Genomic DNA, 25011 nt, shown 5'->3' with positions numbered 1-25011 from the left:
AAGCATCTTCCAAGATTAAAAGATATTTATGAAGTTGGAATTTTATGTATGATGTTATCATAACTAATTCTTATTTATAAATAATGGAATCAGCATTTATTATTAGCCAAATTGTTTGGTGAAACCTATCCATCAGACAACTAAGTTGAAGCCTTTATGACATTCACATTTTAAGTGAAAGACCCAAAATTTATTTTGTAGTATTATAATTTTACCTTCAAATAAAATTTTTTTAATATTATCAACTCTCTAATTGTTTGCTAGATTTTCTAAGCTTTTGCTTCCATCTAAATAAAAAAATTAGTTATAAAATAAATTGATGTGACACGTGATAGATTCAAATACGTGTGTGTATATTGTTGTGTCAAAGATAACTTTGTATCGATATGTCAAAGTCTTTTTAATAAAAATATAGATAACTTGTTGCTTCAAGCATCTTCCAATTCCAACAATATATCTAAATATATAGATAAATATATATCCAACCCGATGTGATCTGCTCGGTCCCACAAAATTCGAATATATATATCCGGTTTGATCGGTCCCACAAGAATTTGAGGAGGGCTACCTCTACTCTAATGGAGATGTTTCGAAATAGAGAACAGCTTGCAAGCAAATAATCCCTTTTAAGTAATATTACAGGAATGTGAAGTACTAAGTACCATTTAACTTCTAATAGGTAGGGAATTTTGGATCTACATCATGGGACCAGGCCTCCAAGCCTCCAATGATATCTTTAGCTGAAGTAAAGCCCTTGCTGTGTAACATTTGAACGGCCCTCTGCGAATCATTCCCTCTTCTACATACTATGTATAGGCTCACGCCTGATTCTGATTCAGTACCTCTGCAGCCTCCTGCTTCCTTCAATGCGGATGAGATTTCAGGCAACCTAGCCTCCAAACTTGTTAATGGAATGTTCAAGGCATTGGGAAGAGCAACAATCTTGAAATGGTGGGCAGGGCGTACATCTACCAACACGTGCGCTTCCCCTTTAACAACTTTCTCATTGAAGTCTTTACAGGTTATTCTGGAGCCTGCTGAAAGCAGGTTCAACTTTGGCGGAGCCTGCACGCCAAATAGAAGTTGTGAAATCAGAGACTCTATGTTCACCTTGAAATCTTAAAACAACTGTGAATGAAGGTACTGAATTTATCTAAAAAACACACGTATATGAAGACAAATCAGCAAAGTCTCACTTTGCCTTTCTTTTGGGAATGGAACAAATCGATCCAAATCCCAGTCCAATCAAAACACAGTTGCATTTTGAAAAAAAAGACAAGTTAAGAATGCAATAGTACCGTGGACAATGGAGACTGAGTAAACTTCTCATAATCAAAATCTCTAAATTGCTTTTCATTAAATGCTGCATTTTCTCCACAAACTTCACAATTCAATGACCTGCCTCTTATCTTGACCTGACCAATAATACAACAATCCCGTATAAGCTTGAAACACAACTAAAGACAGATAAAAACATTAAACAAATCAAAGATGGAACAAACAATGCGAATTCGTGCCGACAATGCATCAAATAGAAGCATCCGTCCTGATAGAGGTTCACCAACGTCACTAGCAATTTTTATGGCTTCAAGTGCTTGAAGACAACCAATGATACCAGGAACTGCAAAATAAATTAATCGATAAGAAAAGTAACCATGTAGCAGAGTATGCTTATGTTCAGCAGAATATCATAAAGCATATCAGTAAACAAGACAGTAATTAAAAGTTCATAGATCTCTAACATAAACAAAAGCAATGTCCTATGCAAAGCCTGGACAGCAATCAAAATTAAAATTTCTACAAAACTTATGTTCATGATTTGTGTAACATACCAACTCCTAAAACTCCACTATCAGCACATCTTTGGCATGCTGTTGTAGGAGGTGGGGTTGGAAAAAGGCATCGATAGCATGGACCTCCTTTGTAATTATAAACTGTGAGCTAGGATATATATTTGATAGAGTCAGATCCAGCGTTTTCAAGGCATATTAAGATACAGAGGAATGTGCATGTGATTTCTTATTTGATATGACAACAATAGGAGGATACCTGCCCTTCTAATCCCAATGCAGCACCAGAAACAAGAGGCTGCATGTAGACAAGCAGGAAGTGATTAATGTTGAAAGATAAAAAAAATAAAAAATAAAAAAAAAAGAAAAAAGGATTAGCACTGACGATTGAATATCATGCAACTCACTCAGTTTATATGAAAAGAAATTGGGACCATTTATAGACAAAAGCAGACCATCAGCTTTAATAAGAGTAACTATCACTTGGACTCCACACAGTTTACATGATTATTGAATCCATTTAGATTTAAGGGAATTAAAGAAAGTAACACCAACAAAAGCTGCAAATTACATGAATCAAGTCCAAATTATTCCTAATTACATACATGTGGAAGACTACCCCAACACTTTCTGACAGTATTTGCAAAATCATTATAAGTTTATAACAAGCACTTTAAGTTGCTAATACCTTTCCCAACACCACACAACAATCACTGATCATGTAACGGCTTGGGGCATTATCTGTTGCATCTACTATTACGTCATATCTAAAAAGTTGGTAGTTATGGAGACCACAAAAGTTGTCCTGACAGTTAAAAAGGAAAAAAGAGAGGAAAATAAAATGTAAAGCATGGATAGAAAGAGAAAAGAAAACATAACACAGATTCATTATTTTAAGGATACTGGCTAAATATTTCCAAGGCATTGTGTGTGCGTAAAGCTTCTTGGTGCTCCACAATCTGAATGGTGGAGTTGATCCTGAACACAAATATACGGATTAAACAGAAGAAAACCATACAATTAGAATAGGAACTTCTAAGATTCACAGCGGTGACAAGAATGATTGAGTTCATCGTTTACAGCATATAATATCTAATACTTCAACTTGAAAGTTATTACTCCATAGGTTCTTAATGCAAAATTAATGAGGGATCTGATATTTGACATGCAGCTGGAGATCAAATATTTTAAGAACAAAAGATGAATGATTTGGAAGTACACATACGAGCGACAGGCAGCAGCAGCAGATTTCACTTTGGGCTGACCAATAAATGGCTCAGTATGTATAACCTGGAGTACAGAAAATAACAATACAAGTTAGTTACAATTAGAGCCTGAGCCACAATTAAAAGATGTAATTGAGAAGAACAAAACATAAAGAAAAATGCATGCAAATACAAGTACTCAAAGACTCCAAGATGATGGTTCAACAACAAAAGACAAAGTTGCACACAAGATAAAACCTAACTCTCAGTCTTAGTAGCCCTTTTATTGTTCTTATTGTGGACAGACAAATAGAAAAAAGGTAAAACATGCATAAAAACATTACAATTATAGAATACTAGAATACAACTATAATAGTAGTAACGATGATTTTTCAATGTTCACGGTTCCAACTTTATACCTGCCTGTGCATATTATTTAACTCAACAACATCATGGTCAACAATACCCAACCGACCTGCAAGGTAAGTCCAAAAATTTTAGGGGAAAAAAAAGAAAAAGAAAAGGGGAATTCCCGAAAAGTAGGGAATATTTCAAGTACAATGAAAACTTAGCATATTTAATTATCTAGTATTCAACCCACAAACAACTTACATTGATGTATTGGTTGCACAAGCACATTTTGAGTTATTTATCAAAAGCTATTGTCTATATGATTATCTCAATTAAAACTCCGGGACAATAGAATTACAAAAAGTGCTAAAATTGAAGCATTTTCTTCTTCACTTTAGTGCACAGTACATATTCTTCATCCTTTCATGCTTTTGTTAATGTTCCTTTCAAGTTTTTTAATTACAGAAATACATAAAAATAAATAAATTTCTATCATTATTATGAATGCATATGAAGAGAGAGAAAATTAAGACAAGAAAATTGAAAATACATTGTATCTAAAATTATGCATTTGTAATTCTATTGAATCAAGATGTTCTATAAGAAAAGCATAAGACAGTTGAAATTAAAGAAAAGAAATAAAAAATGCATTGCATTTAAAATTATGCATTTGTAATTCTATTAAATCAATATGTGCTATAAGAAAAACATTGTATTACTCCAACATTATTGCTAGAGAACTTATTTCAAAACCAAGAACAAACATTAGGCCTGAAGAAAAGCATCTAAGCATGCCTTACCAACACCACTAGCTGCAAGATATAACAGAGCAGGCGACCCCAACCCTCCAGCTCCAACAACTAAAATAGAAGACTTTAACAGATTTGACTGCGCTATAATTCAACAAACAAAAGGAATTACCACCGATCATAAAGTTAAATATCCAATTATATATATATATATATATATATATATATATATATAGAGAGAGAGAGAGAGAGAGAGAGAGAGAACCTTGAACTCCAAAGGAAGGGAGTAAGAGATGACGACTGTAACGGTAAATCGTATCAGACGATAAACCGTGGCCGAAACCAGAATCGACGATGGAAACTGGAAGAGAAGAATCGTTTGAAAAGACGGTGTCGTCGGGGAGATTCAAGTGACGGAGCTTAGCTTCGAGAGCCGCAATTCTATTTTCTATGTCAGTCTTCGTTGCCTTCAATGTTTTAATCTCGTCGAGGATTTGAGCAACGTCAGTTCCGTTTGACTCCATTTTCGAAATGATTGCTTTCAATCTCTCTTTGCAGAGAATGAAAGCTCAGTAAAGAGAGTAAATAACAGGGAAGAGCAGAGAAACCCTAATTGGAAAAGTAATACAGAGATTTTAGCATTTGCATCCTCTGCATATTTCAATTCAGTAATCAGTAGTGGGAACTTGGAATTCATTTCTCTGTAATAATTTTATTAAATCAAAATAAATACAATAATATTTAGTTAGTTGTCATATAAAACCAACAGGATTTTGACAGCCTTAGCTAGCCTACTTCTCAAAATATCCATCTGTTGGTATTACAGTTATTATGAGTTCCAAATTGACTTGTTTCTCACACAAAATATCTAATTTCCTTTCTCTTTTTTCTCTTTTAATACATACACATTTTCAAAAAATTAATTAGCTTCATTCATTTAACAGGAATCTTTGAATAACAAAGTAACCCATTTTAAACCTGCACGTAAAGAAACGAAGACATCTTATGGCGAAAAAGAAAATAAAATAAATAAATAAAATCGAGAATGGAAATGGAGGAACCTGGCAGTGGCACTACGGTTGAAGAGCAAGACTCCTGCCGAGTCGACGTGCACGGAAGCGACGTGAAAGTATAGAAAGAACAAGACTGGGAATGGCAGAAGGAGAATTGCAAATGGATAGTAGAAGGCGCAGTAAGCTGTTGTTTAAGAGGAATTTTATTTTCTCTGTATTGTTGAAAATGCAACCCTAAGCTAAATCGACGTAGTTTTGCTTGTAGGCTTTTATAATTCCTATTATTATTATTATTATTATTATAAATCGTAAACTACGTAGTAAAATAGTAAATTTATTGAAAGTTTGGCACTGAAATAAAATTCTAAAATTATATTAATATTTAGCACTCAATTTACAAGCACCATATATCAACTGATCAGTATACGTATATATCATGGCTCAAAAATACAGAGTAAGATATTTTGAATGACAACCAAGTGCTTTCTACCATGGAATTTTGCAACTGAAGTGAATAAAATAGTTAAACCATTGAACATCTGGAGACGAAAGATGACCAACATCTTAGTTTCACCAGCTATGTAGCTCTAGCATATTAAGAAGGCAGGCAGTTTCCAAAGGTGGAAGCATGAAAACAGACTGCCAATATCAAAACCATATGTTCCAATGTAATTAGATGTGGCAGTCCAAATGTACATTTCAGATTGCATCCATAAGCTTCATATGCAGGCATGCATGTGTGCCTCACAATCAGACATGAACTCTGCTCCGCAACCTTAATATTAAAGGATTGAAGAACCGAACCTAGAGTCGAAAAACACTTCAAAGGAGCTGCTCCTTTAAGGTACATCAATAAAATTGCGACACAGATACAGAGTATCAATTACTCCACAATTTCCCCCTCTTCTACTTCCTCCTGCAGTGATAAAATTCCCTGTGAACTTGGGAAATCTTTGCTTTCCTCTATCTTCTCTTCCTTGAGAAATTCACTGTCCAAACAAAGAAAGTAATCGGGATTGACTTCCCCAATGAGATCTGGGTATGCATCTATCAAGCCTGGGTCGAAATCGAAGTCCATATCAAAAATTCCTAGTTCTATGCTCTTGGAGCTGGAATGTGAATCATTGCCTGTTGTCCCTCTCGCCAATATGGAGCCATTAGACGAGCCATCAAATGCTTTCTCAGACACATTATGATGAGGGATTTCATGCGGCGGACTCAAAGTTATATTCTTCATGAAATCATAAACCTGAGGATCTGAAGAGCCATGATGTTCTTCTATTTCCTCTTCCTTGAAGACAACACCTTTTGGGATTGATTGATCATTGTGAACAGAATTCTTATTGTCAGGTCTCTGACTGACAAGATCCACAACTTTGACAACTTCAAAATCAATTTTGTGTGAAGGGAGAAAAACATGAATAACAGGGTACTCCAAAATAACTACTTTTGCTAATTGTTGCCTCAATGGGGCCTTTATGTCCACCTCATGAAAGAGTGACTTGGGTCCCTGAAACAAAACAAAAACTTAAATTTAACTATTCAGTATAAAACAAAAACATAAAAATTAAATCCTTAAAGCAAAATGAATGTAAGCAGTAAAAGATTGGTTTGGTTAAAAAGTTGAACTAAAAACATTAGTCCCTGTGATTAAACAAAACGATACTTAGTATCACTATCACTACAGCTCAAAAAATGCTTGTCCCCGAATGGACACAATAGAGAAAAATTATTAAACCCAATTTGTTTGAATGTATAATCAGTTTGGTTGAGTGAACTATCAAATGTAAAACATGAGTTTAGTTCTTGCATATAGGTCCTGGAAGTAGTATGAATATATATATATACCTTTGGATATTTACGGATAAAAAATTTGAGAGATTCCAGATGCTCCTCAGAGAATTGCGTTAACTGATTACTCCAAGGCCCAGGTTTTAGATGCTTCTCAATTATAGAGCAAAGGTTTCTGTCTTCATGTACTCTGCAGCAAAAATTACACCACAGTTCTTGGGCAGATTAGCTACCTTGGTTACAAATACCAAGAGATTACCGAAAAGTAATAACAACAGACAGTAAAAAACTTTACCCATGGTCAAGTAAAACAACAGCTGTAGCGTGAAATCGCCACTCAATTGTCCAAGATATAAATTTCTTCCTGAAACAAAACAATGAAGAAACAGGTATTACTGCATATTCGAAAACTAATTTAAAAAACCATCTTAGTACTAATTTTAAAAACCACCTTTACAACAAGTAAAGTTAAATAACAGGAATGGTGGTAAGCAGCTATTTATTTGAATATTTAGATAATACTAAAAGAAACAACAGAGGGAAAAGCTTTATAATATGATATCAACCAAATAATAAGAATTTACGACAATGCTAATTTATACCAGAGGCAAGCATAAGCATGAGATACCAAGGAAACTTATCAATATTCTCAAAAAACTTGATACATCAGAAGTGTTAAAAGATTATAAAATTCATTAATACCACATTTAAACATATGCCCGCTTTTAACAAAATTGATGATAACCTTTGGTTGTATCGAGATTGATTTTTCTCCCTCTTTGACATTCCACTTGGGAGAAAAAGAAGCTTTGTTTTGCGGCCTGCAGCAGCACCCCTAAGGCTTCGAAGATGAGCTGGTAACTTAAAATGAGGATATGCACACAATTTTGTTCTCATTCTTTGAGCAGATTCAGCAACCCTCTTCATTTCCTCCAGCAAATTGTAATCTATTTGAAAATTTCACGAAAGCGCAGAAATAGCATCAACTTGTCAGCAAAACTTCATTTAGGAAAATATAATTATAAACCATAAATCAACTAAATAATTTTTTAAAAAAATCCTTCCTTTAACAAACAGAAAGCTCTTTCAAAACCAATAACCTACAATCCATACACAAAAACACCTTCAGCCAACACTTATCTGCCTCTGATTTATGTAGAGAGAATTCACAATTTGAAGAAAAACAAGCTAAAGATAAAAGAAAATGCTTGACAAGCATCAGATTAATTCATAGAGAGAGAAAAAAAATCATATTTGATGAAGAGAAGAATACCAGATAATAACAGATTATCATTGAACTGAGATAGAGGGACGAATTGGGTCTGATTCCGCTTGCCCGAACAGCCAGTGCGTTCCTTGTGAGCTTTGACACAAGGGAGGCTGCAGGAGCGAAGAGAGCAGCCTGGGCATTTGTAGTTCGATGGGTTCTCTTTGCATTGTTCGCATACTGTTTGTTGCTTCTCCTTCTGGTTTAAGTTTAGCGGTAACAATTGGTTCTTTCGCTGCTGCTCCATTAGAGAAGGAGAGAGGTAGAGATATTTGGGGTTTAATGATTTGAAGTGCATTAGGGTTTAGACCTCTTTGTTCCTTTTTCAAAGCGCAAAACACACCGTTTTTTGCTTTCTTTTTTTTAATTTATTTACTTTTTGTGAATGATTTTTATTCTATATTTAATTTAAAATATAAAATTTATACATATGATTAATTTATCTTTTTTATAAAATTAAATTATTTTTTATTTTTTATTTTTTAAATAATAAGAAATTTAAAAAATACAAAACCTTAAAAAGACTAAAAATATATAAAAATTAAGTGTTTGCTCTCCATCTTCAACAAATGGTTGAATATATTTTTTTTTCTTTGTTTGTGGAAATTTTAAATAAATTTAAGTTTTTAAAATATTTTAAAAGCGGATAATCAAATAATTTATTATTTTTTACAAAAAATGGATAAATTGGTCATAAACTTTAAAGTTTTTTTTTTTTTAGTAAATTAGATATTTTATGAAAATTTAATAACCAAAATTGAGCATTTCTATCTTCTAAAAAAAAGGACCATTTCTACAACATAGACGGAGAATGAGACAATTAGGGGCTAGCAATATTTGGTCTGGATCAAATAATCAAACCATTTCGATTTAGTTCGATTAGTTTTTAAACATTGGTTATTGATTAGTTTTTAAACATTGGTTATTGTTCGGTTTGAATAATGATTAACGAATGGCTTTCGGTTTCAAATTTAGGCATTTATAGCTAACCAATCATATGCTCAAAAGATTTGATTTTGTTGAGAATAACATAACTAAATTCAAATTGATTTGATTCGATTCGATTGATACCAAACTAACTTTGGTAGCATTGAATCCGGTTCCAATCAATATAGTATATATTCGGTTTGATTGATTAAACAGAATGTTGACCCCTAGACACAAGAGTTAAAAAAAAAAAAAAATGTTTCTCCATATCATATTTGGTTGCTTTCACAACAAACTTGACAATGACCCATTAGTATTGGGATTTTCCTTCTTCAAGGCTACAGCAAACTTAAATTATTTATAAATGTGTTGCTCTTTTTTATTTTTTACGAGGGTTCTAATAAAATAAAATTAATTTCATATATATTTAAAAAAGGTGAGAGTTACTTGTAAAAAAAATATGTGAATTTTTCTATCCAGACCCGATTATTTTTCGTTCACTTCAAAAAACATAAATTAATTCATAGAAATTTTACGATGAAAGGGGCTCGAATCCACAACTTGATGAATTTCTTAATCCCGAATCTCTTAACCCCTCAGTTACGTTGAGTTTTAGTTTTTAAAGCATATAATGCACTATATATATATATATTATTCATATTAATTTAATTGTTGTACTTTGCCATTTCTAATTGAAAATTCAATTTTATTCAAAAGGCTTGACCATATTGAATCATCCATCACTAGCAAAACATAACAAACAATAAATAATGCTAATCCCTAATAATGTACTAGTAGTAGTGGCAGTGGTGTATTAGTCAGTATTACATAATTAGTATTATAATAATAATAATAATAATAATAATAATAATAATAACTAGCAAATCCATAATAGTAGTACTAATAAGACAAGCGTCCTCCAGATGTAAGCCAGTGAGAGTAAACTTTAAGAAAACAATTAAAACCTTCTCCTGTCTCTTTAGCAAATCTGTTTCTCTGTAGCGGGTACGTCACGGTCACGTAACAAGTCTCTAATTCCTTCACCTCTCACAAATTCACCACTTACCATTTCTCTCTCTCTTCCTCTTTCTCTATACATATATAACTTTCTCGGTTCTCTTAGCTTCTCATTTGCCGCTCTTTGTATGGTTTTTGAGATCTAACGCGTAAACGATTCAGATCTGTCCTTTAACCTGAGAGAGTTGAGCTTCAATGGCGTATTCTTTTTAGATTCTCATTAGCTTATAGTGGAAGCTTTATCTTTCTTTTTCTCCTTTAGCTCTCCCGAAGCAATCAGATTCTACCAGGTACTTTTTTTTTTTTGGTTAGTGTTTAATTATTATTATTATTTTGCTTAGTTAGTTAGTTGTTTTCTTCATTTCTAGGAGAATGTAAAAAATTTTTGATTCGTGATTGGATTGTGAGGTGGATCCTGTTGGAATAATTGTTGTTTTGGGATTCTTGAGAATTGAATAATGGATCTTGAATTAGGAAATAGTAGATCTAGATTTCATGTTAGCTCATTTTTATAATGTGAAAGGCTTTAGCTTGTCGTTCTGTTCCTTGATTGATTATTGATCTGAATGAATTAATTGTTAACAGCCTATTTTTTAGTAGTGTTAGAGCTTATGCTGGACCTAAGAATGAAAAGGTTGGATCTTGTTTAACGGTGTTCAAAGGTTTTATATGAATGGTTTGTCTGCATGCTTTGTATTTAGCTTTCAATGCTTAGATGCCTTGAAATCTCTAAGTAGGTGCTATTAAAATTATTGAATGAATGGTGATGTATTTGAATAACCCTGAAATGTATTCCCACGCGCGCTTTTTTTATTTCCCTGAACTAAATTCTTGTGCTAAAACCAACTCAATGGAATTGGATTATGCAATTCTTTTTTTGCCCCAGTGTCATTAAACTCCATAGAGCAATTGATCTTGAGCAGGTTATGGACCTTGTGTATAAGATGCTACAAAGTTATGCGGGATGTGACTGTCCAGCTGCATACTTCATTTTCTTATTTTGATTGATCCTGACTTTTTGTGTAACAAAAATGTGACATGGTTCATGCCAGAAATGAAGCTAGATTGTTTTATATGAGCCTAATTATGGATTTAATTTTGGGATTGTGCGCTGTCTTCCTTCACGTGCATAATTGTCAATTTCATTTCTTTCCATTGTATATGCAGTGATTTTCTGGTCTTCTTTGTACCAACCATGTGGAGGTTCAAACCGTTTTCACAAAAGGAACCGGCAGGGCTTGAAGGTCGCTCTCTGGATGTCGGCAATCTCAAGATTCATGTCCGAAATGTCATTGCTGAAGGAGGCTTTTCCTGTGTTTACTTGGCTCGGGATGCCATGCATGCATCAAAGCAATATGCTTTAAAACACATGATATGCAACGACGAAGAGTCACTAGAACTGGCATTGAAGGAGATTGATGTAATGAAATCACTCAAAGGACATCCCAATATCGTAACGCTCTATGCAGATGCCATCTTTGATATGGGGAGAACCAAGGAAGCTCTCCTTGTGCTGGAATTTTGTGAGAAGTCTTTGGTTAGTGTGCTGGAGAGCAGGGGAGCAGGATATTTTGAGGAGAAACAGGTGCTTTCTATATTCAGAGATGCATGCAATGGAGTTTTTGCTATGCACTCTCAGTCTCCACCTATTGCTCACAGGTAAAAGATGTTGAATATTAGACTTCAATGTTTATAGTGCGAACTCATTCTTTCCATTAATCTATACATATTTTTTTCTCTCTCTTATTAAACACATTCTCAAAGAAACTTTTATTTTAGTGTGGAGCTTTTTTATTCTCTTTCTAGAGATTGATGTTGTTCTTCTTGTCAGTAGTTTCTGCAGGGTGATATAGACTAAATAGATATGGTTGGTAATGGTTGCTTATCTTCTTTGCATCATTTCTTATTATCTTCTGATATTGCCTATGTTGTTAAGATAGATAGTTCAATTGTATCCATTTATTGTAAGTTTGTAATGGTTGCGTGTGTCTGAATAGTTAAATAGGGATACATCAATGTATTCATGGTATGATAAGGTTCAACTTAAGAAACTCTCATTGGTTTAACAAGTTAGTTGGATGAATCCTTTTTCTCCTTCTCACATGGCCTTGTTTGATAAAATGAGCAACTTGTTTCCCATATGTTAGATAATATTTTATTATCAGCTTCATTCATCTTTTAAATCTTTAGGGACTTGAAAGCTGAGAATCTTCTACTGGGGCCTGATGGATTGTGGAAGTTATGTGATTTTGGAAGTACCAGTACCAACCACAAGCGTTTTGAGAAGCCTGAAGAAATGGGAATTGAAGAAGATAACATTCGGAAATACACAACACCTGCCTATAGAGCCCCTGAGGTTGAATGAAGAACTGTGCTTTTGAAAATAATATTTCTGAGACTTAGTGGTAACATTGTTTTGATTAGAGTCTTTCTTTTGTTTTGTGTTGCTTGATTTAGATGTGGGATCTGTTACGAAGAGATTTTATCAGTGAGAAGGTAGACATATGGGTAAGTGGATTGCTGTTTGTCACTGTTGCAATTCTGAAACATTTAAATATTTTTTTCCTACTGAAAAGTGAAAACTGATTTGACATTTCATTTTTCAGGCACTTGGATGTCTACTTTTTCGTATTTGCTACTTCAAAAATGCATTTGATGGGGAATCAAAGTTACAAATATTGAATGGAAACTATCGCATTCCAGATGCACCTCAATATAGCAAACCACTGACAGACTTAATCAAGGACATGCTTCAAGCTTCACCAGATGACAGACCAGACATCACGCAGGCAAGCGCTTTGCTTGATTGGAAATTCATCTCCATGAATTTAGGTTAGTTTTAGATCACTGTATCCATGACAAAGTATGTTGCAGAGATTCTAACGTTCTGTTCACTGATGCTGGGATTTTTCCCATGGTGACAGGTATGGTTTCGTGTTAACGAGCAGTTACCAGTTAATCTGCAGAAGTCATTGCCTGATGGGCCACCTGATATGCAGTCTACTGACACACATGAAGGTGAAGGCATTTCCTTGAATAAATGAATCTTAGTTGACTTGAGACTTTGATTCTTTTTCAGAACTAGTTATTTGAATTAATTTTAGCGGCTGTTACCTGGTGCCGTTGTCGCATTATTAGATGCTTTTTTTTTTTTTCTTCCCTCTGGGGAGATGTCATGGAAGATAAAGTTTAAGTTTTTTGGCAGTTTCTCTTATTACAGAATTGACTTTTTTAATTCTCTTTTTGAAAATTAACAGGGATTTCAAAACTTGCACATAGGTCACATGTAATGCCTCATAGAAGTCCACCGCCTCCACCTTCATCTGGGGCAGGGGTAGGTGGGGGACAGCTTGGTGCCTTCTGGGCATCTCACCATGCAAAGGAGTCATTCTTTGCTGAAGAGAAGAGCAAACCTAAATTTGATGAAGAACCTAATGCATCAAGACAAGATAGGAGTCGACTGGAGAATCATACTTTACCCAAAAATTCAAGCCCTGCAAAAGATGAAAATGTCCAAACTCATGCCACTCGGAAGAATGTCCATGGCAAGTCATATACATCTGAGGATGGCACTTCCAAGGACTTTGAAATAAATTTCTTCCAAAAAGACATGGACCGTGGCATGGAGAGGCCAAAAGCATCAAAAACTGAGAGCACATCTTTATTTGAGGACCAGGCCTTTAATACTTTTGTTGCTGAATTTGATAGCAATAAGCTGAACTCTAGAGTTAGCAATAACAGATCAGTAAAGGAAGAAGAATTGAATGTTGAAATAGAGAGACTTAAAGACCAGCTGAAGCAGGCAAACTTGGAGAAGGCAGAAATGACTTTGAAATATGAAAAGCTATCTGCCATTTGCCGATCTCAAAGGCAAGAAATACAGGAGCTCAAGCAGGCGGTAGCTGCTGGAACTCCACCAAATAAGTATCAAACCTCCCCTAAAATTCAACCTTTGACAACTACTCAGGTATCATTTTGTTGGTGATTTATTTTAGTATTTGTTTAAAAATATAATTAAGCATGTTGATAGTATTTATTATTGGTGCAGCAAGGGGAGTCTGACTGGAGTACTCCAAGTCCAGAGACGAAGGCATGGCAAGCATTTGCAGTGGATCCCAAGACACATCAGTCATCTCTTTCAAAGAGCAATAGTCCTCTATCTGTTAGGACCCGAAATGCAAACCAGAAAAAGCTGGCTGCTCAGGCATCTTCTGAATTTGAGTCATGGGGTTTTGGAGCAGATAGTTTTTCAGCTGTACCTGGTGCCAGTACCCAGACTTCAAGACTCATTAACGAAGGAAATAGTTCTCGTAGTTCTCAGCAATTAGCAGGGACAAAGGTTGTGGAGGGTCAGCCAGCTTCTCAACCTGCTGGATGGGCTGGTTTTTAGTCTATGCTCTCTGGAAGCTACAAGGAAATACTGAAGTCAGAACCATTATACCCTTCCTTTGCAGTTCTTCCTCAAAGACACAATGATACATAATATTTAACAATATATGGCTTTTGGACTTGCACTGGGTGCTTTCTTTTTATAGTTTTATTTTTTCCATAGAACATTTGCCATTATTCTCTGGACTAAGTAGCAAACTATGTGTATACTTTTCTGCGTGCCTCAATCGTTGGGTAAGAAAAATGTTCTATTTGTCCTTACATTACTGTTTGGGGCAAGCAGGATTATATCGTTTGGCCTTTTTTTTTTTTTTTTTTTTTTTTTCCGAGCCCAAAGTGTAATTACTACATTGAGGAGACTTAATCATGCATTATTCTGGAAATAATCTCCATGGAGAGGCAGGTTCCTGGTTGAATTTGCTGCAGTTTGTTACAGTTTTGCTTTTGCATGTGAATGTATATTGGATTAAAGGTTTCAAATGAGAAGTGATGTGATCTATCATAATATTTGTAATTATGGCAATAATGATGAAAACAGATGAAATTGAAGGCCCAACATCAAATTGAGCTTTGAAGTAAATTTTGATTAAACATGAACTGTTTAAGGAAGTCATTGGTCGACACATTATGTGTACTGATTAATTGTATATAAGATGTCTAGATCTTTGTTGGACCATCACCTTCAGGTCTGAACACAATGGTTTTTTGACCAAGACTATCATACAATTCAAAAGAATGGAACATGGCTTGCTCAGGCCAGAGTTCAACTTGGACAAGACTCTGTAAAAGGTCAAGTTTGTGATGCTGTATTTTATCCAAGCCATTGACAACTGAGACAAAGAGGTAATAAAGACAAGCAAAATACGTGTCAAAAATAACAATTACTTGGTTTAATTCAAATCACATAGAAGTGTTTTCCTGTTAGTAGAAATTTGACTGTCTCTTAGCTAAGCCTTTCAACTCGTCCTTTTTATAATTCCACTAGAAACAGTTACATCTTTCATCACATTAGCTCAGGGGAAAAAGAAGGAAAAAAAAAAAACACTCTTGCTACCTTAAGAACTAAATTCTATGCCAATGTTTTTTCTGTTTCTTCACCAGCTTGCTCTCTTCTTTCTTCTCTCTTCCGCTTATGTTAGCAGCACAAAATGCTAATATTAGTTTAGGATCATCTCTTATTGCTTCTGAGAGCACTTCTTGGAGATCTCCTTCTGGAGATTTTGCCTTGGGATTTCACCGTATCAACAATCAAGACCTCTTCTTGCTAGCAATCTGGTATGATAAGATACCAGAAAAGACATTAGTTTGGTATGCAAATGGAGATGATCTAGCTCCAAAAGGATCAAGACTTCAGCTTACTGATAATGGAAATTTGACACTTACTGGCCCAAAAGGCCAAGAAATTTGGAACGCCGGTTCGACCACAGACCGAGTGGCATACGCTGCCATGTTAGATGATGGTAATTTCATTCTTGCAGGAAGAGATGATAAATATATATGGGAGAGCTTCAAGAACCCAACCGACACAATCTTGCCAACACAAGAATTGGAACTTGGAGGAAAGCTATTTTCTCATCAAACAGAAAGCAACTACTCTAAGGGAAGCTTTCAGCTCTTCATGAAAACAGATGGCAATCTGGTGCTCCGTCCAATTGGCTTGCCCACTGATTTTCCTTACGAACCTTATTTCCGTAGCAATACAGACAGTGTTGATGAAATGAATTCTGGCTACAGAATGGTCTTTAATGAATCAGGTCATCTAAATGTTTTCCTCAGGAATGGAAGTGTCGTTAACCTCACAGAGAACAGAACAGTCTCCAATGGAGAATTTTATTTCAGGGCAACGCTTGATGTCGATGGAATCTTTGCATTATATGCTCATCCCAGGGCTCAAACAAATGGAAGCCGGGGGCAGACCTGGTCCGCCATCTGGTCAGTCCCAAATAATATTTGCTCCGCTATCAATGGCGATTTGGGCGGTGGTCCCTGCGGATATAACAGCTACTGCAGACTTGATGATAAACGAAGGCCACTTTGTGAGTGTCTTCCTGGGTTTTCCCTATCTGATCCAAACAACAAATTAAATGGCTGCAAGCAAAACATAATTCCAAATTGTGAGCAAGACAATTCAAAGCCGGAAGATTTGTATATAATTCGGGAACTACCCAATGCATATTGGCCAGTTTCTGCAAATTATGAACAATTGCAGGGGCTAAATGAAGATGACTGCAGAAGATTGTGCCTTTCTGATTGTAACTGCATAGTTGCTGTTATCAAGGAGGGGACCTGTTGGAAAAAAAAGCTGCCTCTTTCAAAAGGGAGGCTGGATTATAACACCTATGGAAAGGCTTTCATCAAGGTAACTAAATCTGATGTTTCTTCAAATGAGCCTTCTCTTCAGAATTCCAACACGAAGAAGAATGATAGAGAAACTCTTATTATAGTGGGAGCAGTGTTTTTGGGTAGCTCAGTATTCTTTAACTTCCTGCTTGTTGGAGCAATATCCTTGTTTGCATTTTACTCGTACAAAAACAGACAGAAACAAACTAAAACATCTGACATTTTGGAAACAAATCAACGCACTTTTACATATAAAGACCTTGAAGAAGCAACAGGTGGATTCAGGGAAGAGCTTGGAAGAGGTGCTTTTGGCACTGTATATAAAGGAGTGTTAATATTATCAAGTTTAAAAAACTATGTTGCAGTCAAGAAGTTAGATAGAATGGTGCAAGAAGGCGAGAAAGAATTCAAAACAGAAGTGAGCGCAATAGCCAGAACGCATCACAAGAATTTAGTTAGATTGCTAGGATTTTGCGATGAAGGCTTAAACAAACTTCTGGTCTATGAGTTCATGAGCAATGGAACCTTAGCTAGCTTCCTGTTTGGAATATCAAGACCCGACTGGAACAAAAGATTACAAATGGCGTTTGGGATTGCAAGAGGACTTACATATTTGCACGAAGAATGCAGCACACAGATAATCCATTGTGACATTAAACCACAAAACATTCTCCTAGATGACACATTCACTGCAAGAATCTCAGACTTCGGATTGGCTAAGCTTCTGATGAGTGATCAAACTCGCACACAAACAGTCATTAGAGGGACTAGAGGGTATGTCGCACCCGAATGGTTTAGGAACATGCCAATTACTGCAAAGGTAGATGTGTATAGTTATGGCGTGATGCTATTAGAGATTATTTGTTGTAGGAAAGGCCTTGATATGGAAAGGGAGAATGAAGAGGAAGTCATACTAGCTGATTGGGCCTATGACTGCTATAAACAGAAAAGATTAGACAAGCTAGTGGAGGATGAAGAAGAAGCAAGAAATGATTCAAAAAGATTGGAAAAACTAGTGATGGTTGCAATATGGTGCATCCAAGAGGATCCATCTCTAAGACCCTCCATGAGGACAGTGACACAGATGCTTGAAGGTGTTGTTCAGGTTTCTGTGCCACCATGTCCTTCCCCATTTAGTTCAATCTGCTGAAACTAAACTAACCATTGTATAATCGACATCCATTTTCATTTTTTATTATCCAAATTTCAAAATTTTCTCAACAACCAAACAAAATCAATTGTTCTTTATTTAAATACATACATATATTTATCAAAAGATAGTAAATTTGCAGTTACTAGTAGCAAAAAAAAAAAAAAAAAAAAAAACATTCAAGAATTATATACAGAAGCAGCAAAACAAAGGGAAAATCAAAAGTTTAGAGTAATGGCATGACTTTTACTAGTGTTTTTATCATCAATTCAAGATATTGATATTCATAATGAAAAGCACTCGCAACGGTCATTTTTCGGATTCAATTCTTTTCGACTATAAATCATAGTATGCGTAACACTTTACTTAATTAATTATGAATAATACACGATTTATTAAATTTTCAATTAGTTTGAAATTAATACTTTATTCATTGATGGAGCCCCCAACCCCATCTCCCATGACAATTTTTTTTTAAATCATTCATAAAATATTGAAAGTTTTTTATTATCCTCTAAAATAGTAAATCTTTTCAAGTCCATCCCTTTTAACTCTTCAAATTCTTTTTAGTCCCTTTGACTTTAATTTCAGGGTCCGTGACTGGCTTGTTGCTGTATACAGTTCTCCATTAGAATTGAAGGGGTTGTTGTTGTATACAGTTCTCCATTAGAATTGAAGGGGTTGGTGGTAGTGCCACTACTATACATGGTCCATCTTACAAATAGTAATTAGTGGGAATCCAATCCAAATGTCCCTTCAAACCACTGTTTTTCTGGGAATATATAAACTTGAGTTTTGGTGGTGCATGCAGAGATCCTACACGTGTATTAATGGGGACATAACACAAATCTTATATAAGAATGTGCAAGTCAATTGTTAACAAAAACCTTATTCAATCTCCAAGTATGATTTATTAAATAATATAAGCTACTTACTATCCATTTACCACCTAATATTTTAGGACTTGCTCCTGATTTTTTGGAAAATTACATTAATTAGTTAATTAACCCCAACACTGTCATTACATGAAATTGTTTATTTATTAAATAGTAATACTACATTAGAAACCCTCTTAAGACCAATTAAAATAGCCATAAGCCAATTGTAATGAGCAAGAAATTATAAAAAATGAAAAAAATGGCAACAATGGAGCATTGTAGTTAATTTGCCTCTTCAAACTCCTAAAGGGTCATATTTAAAAGAATGGCAAAAGTACAACATTTCTTTTCTTTTCTTCATTTATTTATTTTTGTTAATTAATGGATAACAACGTGCTGCTAGATAGGACATGTCCTTATCATGCAAGAATAGTATTCAGTCTGTAATAAGTCAGATGTTCTTTGTTTATTGTTTGTAAATGACAATTTTATATAATTATGGAGTCTGTCCATTTGAAATTATCGAATGGTTTCAAAAATTCGTTAAGCCGCATACATATACATACAAAACAAAGCTAATTATAGTAATTTGTCCATGTTGGAGACCACAATGCCTAAACAACAAGAAAGACTGAACTTTCCCGGGAAGGTAATGTTTCTTCCTGTAATCTAATTGCTTCCATGATCCAGGGTAGGTTCTTAGATGCTTATTCTTCAAAGTTCAAATTCCAGATGATGGTGAAAGTAATTTCAGAGAATAATTTTTCAGTTTTACATGAGATTCACAACCAACTCTACGCTTGTATCAGCTTTTTAGGTAAGTTCTAGTTAAAACGTTAGAAACTATTTTTTATACGGTTCAGTAACATAGGGATTTAATTTATTTTTAGAAATAACGTTCTAAATTTTTTGAAAAACTATTCAAACAGCTAAATGCTAGTAAGATATGTTTGGGAAAATTAGTTATTTTAGTAGCTTATCATGAAACGTTAAAAAGCTAAACATTACATGAGTTAATTTTTTATAAATCGCTACCTCAAACCCTATAACACTATAAAAAATAGCTTTCAACGTTTACTCAATACTTTTTGTAAGCTGTTGCCAAACACAACCTAAAACAACTAATTTTGCAAAAAGACCATATTTGGCTAGTTAGTCCCAAGTGGTATTTTTCATATTGAGAATTACTAAATAAATCCAAGGAGCTTTGGATGTACCAAAATATCATTGTTCATCCCTATTCAATTTGGAACTATTTAAAAAGGATGATTTGAGACACATAAACCATCTTGTTTCTGAAGCTTTGCAAGTTAAAAATAAATTTAAAGACAAACAAAAAGAATCTTTTCTGTCCACTTATAATAACTAATCAGAAATAATTCTTACTGTATTTCTGATATATCCTGCTAACATTTTATGCCTCTTAAAATGCCAGCTGCCTTATCTTCTAGGCAAAATTAGACAACATAAATATTTATTTAAAAGACCAACTTATCAAGAAAGCAAAAGTTAATTTATTGTTGGTTCTTGTTATATCTATATTTTAAGTAGAGATCTGCTGTGCTCATATATGTGTGTATATATATATATATATATATATATATATATATATATATATATATATATGTATGTATGTATATAAATGAGCACTCAAAAAACAAAGGGAAGTCCAACAACACAAGAAGGGATCATTAAACAACGATTCTTGTAATAAATCTCCAAACTCATCTTCTTTGCAAAGGTTTCCTTTTAAGCAGCTGCAGCTTTGGAACATGAGAATTCACTTGCCAATCCCTCAAATAGGGACTTCAATGGAGTTAGAAGGCTTCATGAGCTTTGGAAATGGTGATTATATAGCTGATAGCTTTTCTAGATCTTCCCACATGGCCGAAACTCGCAAGAAAGTTATGCAGACTCAAGAAAATTTTCATTTCCAATCAGCTGTCAACTTTAGATTAGAAAAGAATCAGAATCCAATAAGCAGAGAAAATTTTTGTCAGGCTTCGTATCGAAATTTTGCAGGAACTGATCTTTTTCCTCCATTATTGCAAAAGTCAGCAAAAGAGTTATCGGCCAACATGAATCAAGTAAGGCAAAACCATATTACTTTCAAGAATCATCAGAATTATCAGGTGAGTTCATATATATAATATATATATATATATATATATATATATATATATATATATATATATATATATATATGATCTTTCTTTTCAAATATATAATATGATGTCTGCTCTAATTAAAGCAGGTTGGTTATAATTTATTCAGCTCTAAATTTACAAAACCAAACTCCTTTTTGCAGCAACTAAAACAGCAGCAGTCTGTGTATTTGGTTGCATCAGGATCAGCAAATATTGCACGTAAAACTCGTATCAGATGGACTAAAGATCTCCATAAGCGATTTGTTGAATGTGTAAATCATCTTGGCGGAGCTGAAAGTAAGTGATAGTTACCAAACAAAATAAATCTTCATGATTTACAATTGATGATCTTAATTTAAATGAATGGCTAATGAGTGAATAAAGATTATTGTCTATAATTAACTTTTTCTTTTCTGTCATTTTTTCAGAAGCTACTCCAAAGTTGATCCTCAAGATGATGGCAGTTGAAGGATTAACAATCTTTCATGTTAAAAGTCACTTGCAGGTTTTGACTCATATAATTTTGTTTGGATCTTTACCATACTTTATCATTTAACTATCAACTTCTTGTAACTTTCTGCAATTTTATTTACAGAAATATCGCATGTGTAGATATATTCCGGAATCAACAGAAGGTATATTCCTTAATTCATACCTCTTTCTATGTTAATTGTCCTTACGTTAATGTCCTTTTGTTTCCCCTTGTTTAAATAACATATTCCATTAGTTCTTGTTAATAGGTTTAGATTGTATGTATCTCTATAACTCTAAAATGAGATGGGCCTTGCCTTGTACGTTTTGAGTAAGCCATCAAATTTTCTCGATAATTTGCAGGAAAATCTGAGAGAAATTCTACAAATGATATATCAATTGACCAAAAAACGTAAGCATATAAGTATCCAAAATTTCCTTGTTAATTTTTTTGGGATAAGCCCAAAGCAAGAGTGACATTGCAGACTTTGACACTAAATGAGTCATCTTCTTCATCTCCAGAGGCATGCAGATTGCTGAAACACTGAAATTGCAGCTTGTTGTTCAAAGGCGCTTACATGAACAGTTGGAGGTTTTGGTTTCTTTCTTTTTAATCTTATTTCTAATTTTCAATGGTTTTATTTGATATAATAATTCTGTCTTCTCTGTTTCAGATACAAAGAAATCTACAGTTGCGGATCGAAGAACAAGGAAGGCAGCTCAAGAACATGCTAGATCAGCAAAGAAAAACAAACAACACCGATCTTTCTGAAACCACAAATTCAGATTTTACATTCCAAGAAGATATTCCATCGAATGGTCTCCACAGTTCTCCTGTAGAAGAACTAGAGGATTCATACTAACCTTCTGATACAAGTATACATTTTGTAGCATCTCCATATTATTAAGTTTGAAAGAGATAGTTAAAGCCTACAGCCTGAAATATCTCTATTTTTTTTATTTTGACACAGATGCTAATACCTTTCAACACAGAAATAAAAGAATTAGCTCTTCTTACTAAATGAATCTCTAGTATTGGAAAATAATTGGCTTTGAAAAGCCTTCTTTTTTTTTTTTCATTTTTGTTATTCTTTGACATGTACGTTGGTTATTAGAGCATAACATTGTAATGCGTATGCTGATTTATTAGCTAAATTTAGTGTCTGCTGATGTCTGATGTCATTGGTGTTGCTCATTTTACATTCTAGTTAAAAAAACTATGGTGAAATTGTTATTAATGATATTATTAGTTGCTATCTCTGTCTGAAGTTGCCAGAATCAATATTGAAAATACGGAATAGAACTGACCCAAGTTCATCATTACAATCATAGAAACATCAAGAAATATAAACTCTATTCCCCTGGAAATTTTTCATTAACATTAATCAAAAGTGATTTTTCAAAGTACAATTAGATATTAATGAATCAACAAGGCCAGCACCAAATTAGGCTGGTCACAATCTAAAAAGGTCAGCACAGCACTCATCTATAACTCGCTATAAATCATGACACTGCATGGTTCCAAGTAAATCTGCTATTGGCCTTCAGATTTTGAGGCTATCAATGAATGAAACTTCAAGCTTTCGATTATAAAAACACTCAAAATACTCTGCCAATGTGAGAGTCTTGTACAAAGGTTTATTGCCTGACTCGACAAGTTCTTTGGCAGGACTAATTTTGACAGATGAGTTGGGATAGCAGAAGGTAACTACTGAAAGCCTCTCTTTTGATTTGTTCACCACTGCTCTGTGATCTGGGGCTTTGTATACCCCATTGCTCATTATCTGCATGATTTGAAAAATTTTATCTAGTCTTATATTAGTTCAATATTCTAGGGCATTTGCAAGTACAACATATATATGTACCTCTACAATCTGGCCAATGTTGACAACAATGGCACCATCAATAGGTTCAACAAAAACCCATTGACCATCTTTTAGAATCTGCAATCCTGGTGTATCATCAACATCAAGCAAGAAAGTGATACCAGACATGTCCGCATGTGGGATCATTCCGATGACTCGCTCTGGTTGAAGACAAGGTGGATAGCAATTCAACCTGACATCAAATGTTCCTTGCTGATAACCCTGATAGAATTCCTCAGTTTGATCACTAAGCTCAAGCCCCTTGGCCATGAATTTTGTTATAGAAACTGCCACCTGCCTGATATCTTCAGAATAGTCGTGCAATGTTTCCCTAGTGCACAAACGTAATGTGGTGTTTACTAATAAATAACCTTTGATATAAAAGAAAATAATACTTATTATATGAAATTAACTAGTGTGTGCTGAGTAATATGACCTAGTTAATACCTGAATTTTGAGGTTTTTTTGGCCAGAATTCAAAATTTCTGTTTTGAATAGGAAGAGCTTTGAGGAAGATCATGTCATTCCAGTCAAGCTTTTGTTGTTCTGAGGTTACAAATGCTTGGCCATAGCCTTCAAGACTTCCGGGTTTCTGTGCCCACCGCTTTTTCTCTTCTAAGGGAAGTTGAAAGAATTCTTGAGTTTGCTCCTTCATGTTCCTCAGTGATACATCTGAAACTCCATGGTTTATCAACTGCAAATTAAATTGAATCCTCTTAGATACAAGCTTTGAATTTGTTGAGTTGCTTTTCTTTCTTTCCTAGGATAGAAAATTTTATCTTTTCTCCTTCAACGGATTAATTATCCTTCATTGAATTCAGAACTTAAAGATAATTCCAAATCTTTTCAATTTTTGAACTTGGTAAATAATTTCTAAATAAAACATTTTTGGGAATCAAGCCGTTAATTTTCTACAGACTCCAAATATAAATGTTAACCATGATAGTGGCTTTCACAGAATTATGAACCCATTTGGGATTTTGCTTAATATTCTATTGATATGTTTCTTCTAAGTTACAAACCAAATTGAGCTTTTAAACAAGAACTAAGCTAGGATTTGAAAAAGATTTTAACTTTTCAAGAACTAAAAGCTATGTAACAGACGTAATCTAACCAATCTGAAGGAAGATTTTCCAATCTTTCCAAATTAAAAAAGACAAATCAAGAAGAACAATGCGAAAAGCAATGCCTAACCTGAAACAAGCCCCAATCTTTGCAAGCAGAGTGAAGCTTTTGAAGTTCAGAAGATTGAGAATCTGGGTTGACCAGCTTGGTCATATCAATCAACGGCACACGAGGTCGAGGAGAGTGATGATCATCAGAAGGATAAATGAAGAGGTCATCTCTGATGTACCTAGGCGGCACAGTTTGAATCTGCTGAAGTACAAGCTCTTGAACACTTGGAACTGGAAGAGACCATTGAAGGTTCTCTGCAGCCATCTGCCTCTCCACTAGTCTACTCTCTTTGCTTTCGAGATTTCTTAATCATTTTTTTATAGTCAACATTTTTAGTTATTTGATTGTCTATCAACTTTGGTTCTGTATATATATATATATATATATATATATATACAGAACCAAAGTCCAAAGTTGATAGACAATCAAATAACTAAAAACATTTTGACGCCATATTATATATATGTGTGTGTGTGTGTATGTAT

At 34.3% G+C, this 25011-nt stretch overlaps 5 protein-coding genes and 1 pseudogene across 7 annotated transcripts; 3 read left to right on the top strand and 3 right to left on the bottom strand.

Moving 5' to 3' along the window:
* Window positions 1–437: 437 nt before the first annotated feature.
* On the bottom strand, window positions 438–5336 carry LOC105650346 (adenylyltransferase and sulfurtransferase MOCS3). 2 transcript variants are annotated; one of them, XM_012237232.4, is made up of 12 exons: window positions 5157–5336; window positions 4361–4746; window positions 4147–4239; window positions 3415–3470; window positions 3016–3080; window positions 2694–2768; window positions 2479–2557; window positions 2050–2088; window positions 1833–1941; window positions 1503–1621; window positions 1299–1415; window positions 438–1065 (listed from the first exon to the last, which is right to left on the bottom strand). In XM_012237232.4, the coding sequence occupies exons 2-12, from the start codon at window positions 4617–4619 to the stop codon at window positions 673–675; spliced, it is 1404 nt and encodes a 467-aa protein (XP_012092622.1). In that variant the 5' UTR covers window positions 4620–4746; window positions 5157–5336; the 3' UTR covers window positions 438–672. The 2 variants fall into 2 exon arrangements, with proteins under 2 accessions (XP_012092622.1, XP_012092621.1); XM_012237231.4 differs by having other exon boundaries at window positions 4361–4704.
* Window positions 5337–5460: 124 nt separating this feature from the next.
* LOC105650345 (HIT-type Zinc finger family protein) lies at window positions 5461–8471 on the bottom strand. The gene is made up of 5 exons (XM_012237230.3): window positions 8173–8471; window positions 7645–7846; window positions 7195–7263; window positions 6957–7089; window positions 5461–6618 (listed from the first exon to the last, which is right to left on the bottom strand). Exons 1-5 carry the CDS (start codon window positions 8462–8464, stop codon window positions 5992–5994), a joined length of 1323 nt encoding a protein of 440 aa, XP_012092620.2. The 5' UTR covers window positions 8465–8471; the 3' UTR covers window positions 5461–5991.
* Window positions 8472–10148: 1677 nt separating this feature from the next.
* LOC105650344 (Protein kinase superfamily protein) lies at window positions 10149–14934 on the top strand. The gene is made up of 8 exons (XM_012237229.4): window positions 10149–10400; window positions 11278–11769; window positions 12301–12466; window positions 12568–12618; window positions 12717–12899; window positions 13035–13128; window positions 13368–14077; window positions 14159–14934. The coding sequence occupies exons 2-8, from the start codon at window positions 11306–11308 to the stop codon at window positions 14498–14500; spliced, it is 2010 nt and encodes a 669-aa protein (XP_012092619.1). The 5' UTR covers window positions 10149–10400; window positions 11278–11305; the 3' UTR covers window positions 14501–14934.
* A 441-nt stretch (window positions 14935–15375) lies between these two features.
* LOC105650343 (G-type lectin S-receptor-like serine/threonine-protein kinase LECRK3) lies at window positions 15376–18108 on the top strand. The gene has a single exon (XM_012237228.4). The coding sequence runs from the start codon at window positions 15632–15634 to the stop codon at window positions 17987–17989; it is 2358 nt and encodes a 785-aa protein (XP_012092618.1). The 5' UTR covers window positions 15376–15631; the 3' UTR covers window positions 17990–18108.
* Window positions 18109–20524: 2416 nt separating this feature from the next.
* On the top strand, window positions 20525–22649 carry LOC105650354 (protein PHOSPHATE STARVATION RESPONSE 3). The gene is made up of 7 exons (XM_037640964.2): window positions 20525–20999; window positions 21176–21311; window positions 21443–21519; window positions 21610–21649; window positions 21849–21897; window positions 22008–22077; window positions 22160–22649. Exons 1-7 carry the CDS (start codon window positions 20640–20642, stop codon window positions 22346–22348), a joined length of 921 nt encoding a protein of 306 aa, XP_037496892.1. The 5' UTR covers window positions 20525–20639; the 3' UTR covers window positions 22349–22649.
* Window positions 22650–22816: 167 nt separating this feature from the next.
* Window positions 22817–24945, bottom strand: LOC110008702 (protein SRG1-like; annotated as a pseudogene). The gene is made up of 4 exons (XR_016321186.1): window positions 24545–24945; window positions 23798–24044; window positions 23351–23681; window positions 22817–23269 (listed from the first exon to the last, which is right to left on the bottom strand). The product of XR_016321186.1 is annotated as a protein SRG1-like (transcript).
* Window positions 24946–25011: the final 66 nt, after the last annotated feature.

Source organism: Jatropha curcas, chromosome 6 (assembly GCF_041381405.1).
Source record: "Jatropha curcas cultivar XTBG-Jc1 chromosome 6, XTBG_Jcur_1.0, whole genome shotgun sequence".
NCBI lineage: Eukaryota > Viridiplantae > Streptophyta > Magnoliopsida > Malpighiales > Euphorbiaceae > Jatropha > Jatropha curcas.
This window is presented reverse-complemented; position numbering and strand designations above follow the sequence as displayed.

Excerpts from the sequence above, each read along its gene's own strand:
- LOC105650346 (XM_012237232.4), bottom strand. The coding sequence starts at position 4,619 with ATGGAGTCAAACGGAACTGACGTTGCTCAAATCCTCGACGAGATTAAA. Across the intron at positions 3,471-4,146 it reads TCTTGCAGCTAGTGGTGTTG|GTCGGTTGGGTATTGTTGAC; the intron begins GTAAGGCATGCT and ends CTTACCTTGCAG. Across the intron at positions 1,622-1,832 it reads TAGTGGAGTTTTAGGAGTTG|TTCCTGGTATCATTGGTTGT; the intron begins GTATGTTACACA and ends TTTATTTTGCAG.
- LOC105650345 (XM_012237230.3), bottom strand. The coding sequence starts at position 8,464 with ATGCACTTCAAATCATTAAACCCCAAATATCTCTACCTCTCTCCTTCT. Across the intron at positions 7,847-8,172 it reads TGATAATCTGTTATTATCTG|ATTACAATTTGCTGGAGGAA; the intron begins GTATTCTTCTCT and ends ATTTTCAAATAG. Across the intron at positions 6,619-6,956 it reads TTATCCGTAAATATCCAAAG|GGACCCAAGTCACTCTTTCA; the intron begins GTATATATATAT and ends GTTTTGTTTCAG.
- LOC105650344 (XM_012237229.4), top strand. The coding sequence starts at position 11,306 with ATGTGGAGGTTCAAACCGTTTTCACAAAAGGAACCGGCAGGGCTTGAA. Across the intron at positions 12,900-13,034 it reads ACAGACCAGACATCACGCAG|GTATGGTTTCGTGTTAACGA; the intron begins GCAAGCGCTTTG and ends CCATGGTGACAG. Across the intron at positions 14,078-14,158 it reads AACCTTTGACAACTACTCAG|CAAGGGGAGTCTGACTGGAG; the intron begins GTATCATTTTGT and ends TTATTGGTGCAG.
- LOC105650343 (XM_012237228.4), top strand. The coding sequence starts at position 15,632 with ATGTTAGCAGCACAAAATGCTAATATTAGTTTAGGATCATCTCTTATT.
- LOC105650354 (XM_037640964.2), top strand. The coding sequence starts at position 20,640 with ATGAGAATTCACTTGCCAATCCCTCAAATAGGGACTTCAATGGAGTTA. Across the intron at positions 21,312-21,442 it reads TCATCTTGGCGGAGCTGAAA|AAGCTACTCCAAAGTTGATC; the intron begins GTAAGTGATAGT and ends TCATTTTTTCAG. Across the intron at positions 21,650-21,848 it reads TATTCCGGAATCAACAGAAG|GAAAATCTGAGAGAAATTCT; the intron begins GTATATTCCTTA and ends GATAATTTGCAG.